This window comes from Austrofundulus limnaeus, unplaced genomic scaffold (genome assembly GCF_001266775.1).
Source record: "Austrofundulus limnaeus strain Quisiro unplaced genomic scaffold, Austrofundulus_limnaeus-1.0 Scaffold98, whole genome shotgun sequence".
In the NCBI taxonomy this organism is placed as follows: Eukaryota; Metazoa; Chordata; class Actinopteri; order Cyprinodontiformes; family Rivulidae; genus Austrofundulus; species Austrofundulus limnaeus.
The window spans coordinates 921,361-928,821 of NW_013952500.1; the positions used below are offsets into that span (position 1 = coordinate 921,361).

At 38.3% G+C, this 7,461-nt stretch overlaps 1 protein-coding gene across 5 annotated transcripts in view; it reads right to left on the reverse strand.

Annotated features, from left to right (window-relative positions):
- Positions 1–7,461, reverse strand: part of rbms3 (RNA binding motif, single stranded interacting protein) — a 378,321-nt gene that overhangs the window by 309,119 nt on the left and 61,741 nt on the right. For 4 of the 5 annotated variants that reach the window (XM_014013116.1, XM_014013117.1, XM_014013115.1 and 1 more), the window contains exon 3: positions 1,890–2,087. The exons of the other annotated variant lie outside the window; for it this stretch is intronic. In XM_014013116.1, the coding sequence (XP_013868570.1) occupies positions 1,890–2,087 (198 nt within the window). The remainder of the gene's footprint in view (positions 1–1,889; positions 2,088–7,461) is intronic. 5 annotated transcript variants of the gene reach the window in all.

Sequence of the window (7,461 nt, forward strand, 5' to 3'; positions counted from 1 at the left end):
CGGTGCAAGATGGCGGCTGCCTGTGTGGCGACCCGCGACCATGGAGATATAAACAGCTTTTTATAAGGTAAAAATAATAAAACAAGGTTTTTGTCTACAATGATTAGACATGTTTTTTATTATTGTCATTAGTGATTATCTCAATTTCGGCTAAAATACTTGACAAAATCCTACACGCTGTGCCTTTAAAGTAAAAATGTGTCTAACAGCATGACAGTGCTATACTTTTCAAGTTGCAAATGTTATTGTAATCTAAACATATACATTAAAAAATGTCTGTAAAAAAATAACAATGGCTTGAGTCCCTGAGGGAGGGAAGGCGTGGTAGTGAGGACAAAAAGGATTGTGACATTCCCCAAAAAATGGTGACATGTGACAGACACCACAACAACTACAACCACAGCTGTAGTATTTATGCCTGCCATGTGGAATGTTCTGCCTTTATTTCGCTTCCTGTTTGTGCACAGCAYGAATCAAAAACAGAAGAGCTCCTCTTTGCCTTTTTGCGGCGGTAAAAGCAAAAAAAGTCATGTGACAACTGTGTTCAGAAGGTAGGAACGGTGATTAGGAYTGGAAAGCTGCAGTGAAACACACAAATCAGCTCAAAACATTCTTGGAAGATTTCTTTCAGCTCACTAGAAAGAATGAATGTTTTTATCACAGAAATAACTTGAAAGGTAGGCATTGTGCAACTTGAAGCCAATGCACGATAAAGAATATAAATCCAATCCAATTTCACTCCATGCATGCAGGAGCTTTAGGAATGTCTGAACATGCAGGCAGTCTGGGAGTTTAAGTGGTGCGTACGGAACATGGGATTCTTGCAAAGGAAAATTAGCAAAAGGCAAATAAAGAAACTAAGCAAATAAAGAAATTTATTTCTTTGTAGTTGTGAGCGTTCTGTAAATTGTTCAGGCTGCACTTTAAATACCTTGTATGGTTTGTCACTCTAACACAAAAATGTCATATAAAGCATTTCATACATGAATTATGTTCTAGGAAAAACATCTTTATTTGCGATATAGCTAAATGTTTTTTAAGCTTTGTTGTTTTTCCTCTGCTGCYTTTTTACTGCTGAAGGTCATTCAAACCAAATACAAAATCTGTATAGTAAACGAACAGAAATGTTTTACTTTCTGTGCAACCTGTTCCTAGAAATGCTTTTAAAAATCATTCATTTTAAGTAACCTTAGACATCTAGTATTTTAAAAAGGTCATCTTTTACACCAGATATGGCTTCTTACACGTGTTTTTCATGTATTGCATTCACATGATGCAAYGGAGTCCTGGAAATTTAAAAAGTCTAAGTTAAAGTTTGCGACAGCTTAAAATTTTTTTTCCACATTTTTTCTAAGCGATCAAAATCCGAATCTCAAAAAACACACTTCCTGCAAAATTGTAGTTTCCAGCCCCTTGACCGTGACGAAAACATGACGGCAACAGAATTCTTCATTTCAGGCTCTGTGTGTCACTTCCAGACAGAAGCCAAATATTGCACTGGAAAACCAGATACCACAAATAATGTCAAACCGGAGACTGTAAACTGAAATAAGTTCCTGGAATAAAGATGAGCGACGTGATCCAGGAGTGTCTCTGTCTCAATTAGTCTCTCAATGCAGCGTCAGTGCAGGGGATGTGTGAAACGAAAACAAATTAAGCTGCAAAGAGGAAAAAAAAAAGGGGAAAACAGAGGGTCAAAGAAGGAAATAATATAATGGGAAGAAAAAAAAATAAACATATAGACATAAGATGAAAGAATAAGAGGGGAAATGAGTATATTTTGTGTGCATACTGGAAGAATGTGCTTAACAGAAACAGCCACTAATGGATYCCAGAATGAGGAACAAGCAGATGTTTTCATACAAAAACAAGCTAAAAGCATTACTCACTGCTGTATGGGCTGTGCAGTAGGTGTAGCTTGTGTGCGTGGACGGGGGGTGGTGATGGTGGTGGGATATATAATGCTGGAGACTTTCACGAGTCCAGGTGCCTTGACCAGCACCGCTGCCAGAGGTCCAATTGGAGCCAAGGCTCGGACTTATTGCCGCTGTCTTACTGCTGTGGTAACCTCTCACTGATTCACTGGGCTGGAAAAACATACAAATAAAATAAAAAATAAAGAAATTGGGTTGCAGTGATAACTATTGGCATGTAAGTATCACCATCAGTGTTGCAAGAACACTCAACTCTGCTTTGGGCAAGCCCCGACAACTACAGTATCTGTCCGCTCAGTGACCTGCATCAAAAGACAGAGCAGGATGTTGTGCTGATCGCAGATTTACATGCCAGACCAACAAGATTGTTCTCACACTTTCTTTTCACACTAACTCCCCCTCTCCCTCCCTCTCTCTCTCTCTCTCTCTCTCTCTCTCTCTCTCTCTCTTTCTCTGTCGGAGCACCAGATGTTGTGAAAACCCCCTTCTGTAACGGTTGAGATGTGTTCTTGCTGCAAAAGCGCTGATTGGGTTTGATAAGATGCTCGGATTACAGGCTGGCAACAGGCTTCCCAGTGTGCCATTATGCGCTGGGTATCAACAGGGTCCAGAAAACACAGGGCTGAAGCTGCTGACGAGCTGGATTATATCGCTCCGAGATGGGTTACCTTGGCTGTCATGGCCACTGGAGCACAGACAAAAAAACAGGGAAATGTAGGGCACACAWGACCGTTTTTGGCATTTTTTAACACACCTTCGATGTTGTCGTGTCATGTTAACTCTAGTCTGACACGACTAAACAATATATTGACAGTTTTTACAAACCATATTAAAATGTTTTATGTGTGCTACAACAAACTATTAAAAAACTGWTGTGTTGCTGCTGAACTCTTTGCTGGGAATTTTTTAAAATCTTGGTGTAAATATTTTTCAACCGCACACTGAGAGACAACATGAAAAACGATTATTTTGGGTTGGAAACTATCTCAGTCATAGCTGTACTGTGGTTGGATAAAGACGTGCAGAACTTTGCATATTTAAAAGGGGAAAAAACACTTGACGTGCCTGTGATTGCATCGTTCAAACACAATAAGTTAAAAACATCTTCATATTTAAGGAACTTGACATAATACACACGATTTTACCTATTTCGTTACATAACTGGCAGATTTTCTTTTGAACTTGGCTCAGCTAATGTGAAACAGGAAGTGACATCAAAGGGGAATTATTTAAGAAATAAAACTCTTGGATGTTTGTTTAATAAAACAACATTACTTGAACTCGGACACTTTTTCACCTCTCTGATAGTGACTCAAAACAACCGTAAGAAACATCAGATTCTTCTCTACAGTGTGTGTTTGTCGGCCACTGCAACAACTCTGTTCACAGGCAGATATTCCACTTTGACATCACTTCCTGTTACTGCACATGCAATTTTCAAAACAACTGTTAATCTCAGCAGAGCTATTTTATTTTGCAATATGTTACCAATGTTTTAAAAAAATTGCATTTATGTTTACTATAAAACAATGATGTCCCGGGCACTTTAAGTTTTATTTAAATAGCACTTTTTTGATTAATTTTACTAATCTGATTATTCAAAGATTCCAGTGCACTCAAAATATGAGCTATGATTCACAGCGGGTAAAATAAGTATTGAACACGTCAACATTTTTCTCAGTAAATATATTACTAGAGGTGCTAATGACATGAAATTTTCACCAGATGTTGGTAACAACCCAAGTGATCCATACATACAAAGAAATCAAACCATAAATGTCCAGAAATGAAGTTATTTGTAATAATGTGGAATGGCACAGGGAAAAAGTATTGAACACGCTTACTGAAATTTATCTAATACTTTGTACAAAAGCCTTTGTTGTCAATGACAGYTTCAAGACGCCTCCTGTATGGAGAAACTAGTGGCATGCATTGCTCAGGTGTGATTTTGGCCCATTCTTCCACACAAACAGTCTTCAAATCTTGAAGGTTTCGTGGACCTCTTATATGAACTCTGATCTTTAGTTCTTTCCATACATTTTCTGTTGGATTCAGGTCAGGTGATTGGCTGGGCCATTCCAGCAGCTTTAGTTTCTTTCTCTGAAACCAACTGAGAGTTTCCTTGGCTTTGTGTTTGGGCTCATTGTCTTGCTGAAATGTCCAGCCACGTTTCATCTTCATCATCCTGGTAGATGGAAGCAGATTTTTATCAAGAATGTCTCTGTACATTTTTCCACTCATCCTTCCTTCAATTATTTGAAGTTTGCCAGTACCATATGCTGAAAAACAGCCCCACACCATGATGTTCCCACCTCCAAACTTCACTGTTGGTATGGTGTTTTTGGGCTGATGTGCAGTGCCATTTGACCTCCAAACATGATGTGTATTCTGGCATCCAAACAGTTCAATGTTGGTCTCATCTGACCAGACTATATTCTCCCAGAATTACACAGGCTTGTTTAAATGTTGTGCAGCAAACTTTAAAGGAGCTTCAACATGCTGTTTCTTCAGCAGTGGAGTCTTGCGTGGTGAGCGTGCATACAGGCCATGGTGGTTCAGTGCATTACTTATWGTTTTCTTTGAAACAATCGTACCTGCTAATTCCAGGTCTTTCTGAAGCTCTCCACAAGTGGTCCTTGGCTCTTGGACAACTCTTCTGATAATTCTTTTCACTCCTCTGTCAGAAATCTTGTGAGGAGCACCTGGTCGTGGTCGGTTTATGGTGAAATAATGTTCTTTCCACTTCTGAATTATGGCCCCAACAGTGCTCACTGGAACCTTCAGAAGTTTAGACATTCTTCTGTAACCTATGCCATCATTATGCTTTGCAACAATAAGGTTGTGAAGGTCTTGAGAGAGCTCTTTACTTTTACCCATCATCAGATGGTTCTTGTGTGATACCTGGCCATCATTTGGGACTGAACCACCTGTTATTAACTTGCACTGACAAGGGGCAGGCTTGCTTTCTAATTACTGAGAGAGTTCAGCTGGTGTCTTGGCTTTCCATGCCTTTTTACACCTCCCTTTCTTCAGGTGTTCAATACTTTTTCCCTGCGTCATTCCACATTATTACAAATAACTTCATTTCTGGACATTTATGKTTTGATTTCTTTGTATGTATGGATCACTTGGGTTGTTACCGACATCTGGTGAAAATTTCACGTCATTAGCACCTCTAGTAATATATTTACTGAGAAAAATGTTGTTCAATACTTATTTTACCCRCTGTATATTGCATGAGCAAACTTTGTTTAAAAATAAATAAATAAAAAACCCTAAAACACACAGCTGTTCATCACTAGTAAGAATTAACAATCGCCCTACGTCTCTGTTAGATTTTCACTGAGGTCAAAAGCCATCCCACACAGGAGTTACTGAAGGAGAAGGAAGTCAGYAGCACTGATTCACAGATGTGTTTAGAAAACCTGCCAGGCCCATATTTTTCATTACTGAAGGGAAAAGCTTTGGTTCAGCCCAACATGTACAATATATAACAACAGGTTCAAGGTTCATGTTAATATAAAACAGGAGGAGTCTATTTCTCATAAAGAATTAATACAGTATCCCATAAACTCCATCATTAAAAAAGACCCACTAGCGCAATAAAAAAAAGCAAGCTGTGGTGAAAAACCAACAAACATGTGAAACATCTATCGTAAATCATCATATCAAACATTTTTTAAAAGTGCTGCTTAAAGGCAAAAAAAAAACAAGTTAGCATTTTTCATGCTTTTAACACAGACTCAGTTATAGGGTCAAAATTAAGAACTGTGTGTGGGAGGGACCAACACTCCATCGTTTAAAGCCGTATCTCACTGATGCAAGTTATTGAGAGCGATAGAGACATTTGCACACAATATCAGTGCCACTGTAAAAGCCAGAGGGGAAGGATAGCCTCAAGTACGGTACATTAAGCTGCATGGCCACAGACACTATTTTAATGCAAGTATTCACCAGTTCGTAGAGTTTAAGTGTAGCCTTGAGTCATACGACAACCTCCAGTGGCCTTATAAATGAGGATCATTCAACCAAAGAGGAGGCATTTCAAATGAACACATACACTGCATGCGGAGGTGTTTTGTTGAAGACTATCCTAAAAGGAGCACTAAATTTTAAATCATACTTCATATGTCCTCTGTATATGGAAAAATAGTCATTGATGAAAAGGTTTTAGGGCTGCATGGACGACATTCAGCCTTTCTATCAAGAGGCATGGCTGTGTTTTTAACATGATCTGACAGTCTCGATGTTCCTTTACCAGAATGTATGATTGGTCCCCAGACTGAGATCTATGTCACAGACTTTCAGCAGCTCATCAGAGAGCTGCAATCTGCCCATATTTCTCTAAAAGGGTCTGGTTACATTTGCTATTTTTGCTTCGAGGGGTAATGTTGTAGATACTTGGCAAACAGATGGGTGTGTGCTGCAGGGTGTGCTCCAATGTGCACTTATGTAGTACTTATGTGACAATAAGTCCCTTTTTACTGTATCCCTTTTCCTGACAATCCTCGAGCTCTGGATTGTCAGTGAGATAACTAACCATTTYATGCAGCAGTGGTCCCATAGTCAGGCAGTCCAGCCAGTAGATTGTTGTATTTACAGCATGATAGAGACTTCAGGCAGCTAAACTAACCATATAGCTTCAGTATATTTTCTAAAAATGCATATTAAAATGACATTGCAAACAAAAAGCTATCATTTTGCTGCTGGCCTGACTGAATAGCTTTCAACTTTTTTACCACTGCACACACTGTGTACAGAAAACACAATTAACTCATGTCGTGACTGTAAATGTAATAACAGATAAAAACTGTAGCTGGTGTCGTACGAGTACTTCAGTTCAGGTACTCACCGATACCGATACCGATACCAAGGAGCGGGGTTCGTGAGGATTATCTGTTCAACTTGTTGAATATTAAACAGAATGAAAATGAAATGCAATTATCATGCAAAAATTGATGGGTAAATATTATGTTTGACAATAAAAAGGTAGTGCAAACTCTGACAAGTAGATAAGTTGGTATATATATCACACCATAACTTTTGAAACCATTTATTTTATTTCAAACAGGCTCTTTTTTATAAGGCCACACTCCCTCTGAATGTATTAACAATACAAACACTGCAAAAAAAATGCTGTTGCATACATTAAAAAACAAAATAAGTTATTTTTATACATTTTCCTCAACATGCAACTACCAAATTTAAATTAAAACGTAAACTATAACGTAAATTTTAGCAGCACATCTTTAGAAGTTTACTCTGCTTCAGTCTTAAACTAAAAAAATGACTAATAGTAATAAAGTGCAGCAAATTTCAGTTCAAACTTAAATGGAACAACTAAAAGAAAATATCAGAAGAACCAGAGGGAAAAATAAAATGCTTTTACAACAAACTTCCTTCCATATTCTGCTTACTACATGCAGTAGTTACTGCAACAACTACTGCACGTAGTGCTGTTTATGAAGGCTACTGCTAGCAGCAGCAAACTCTTTGAATTCTTTGTCATGTCTTGTCCTCAAATGTT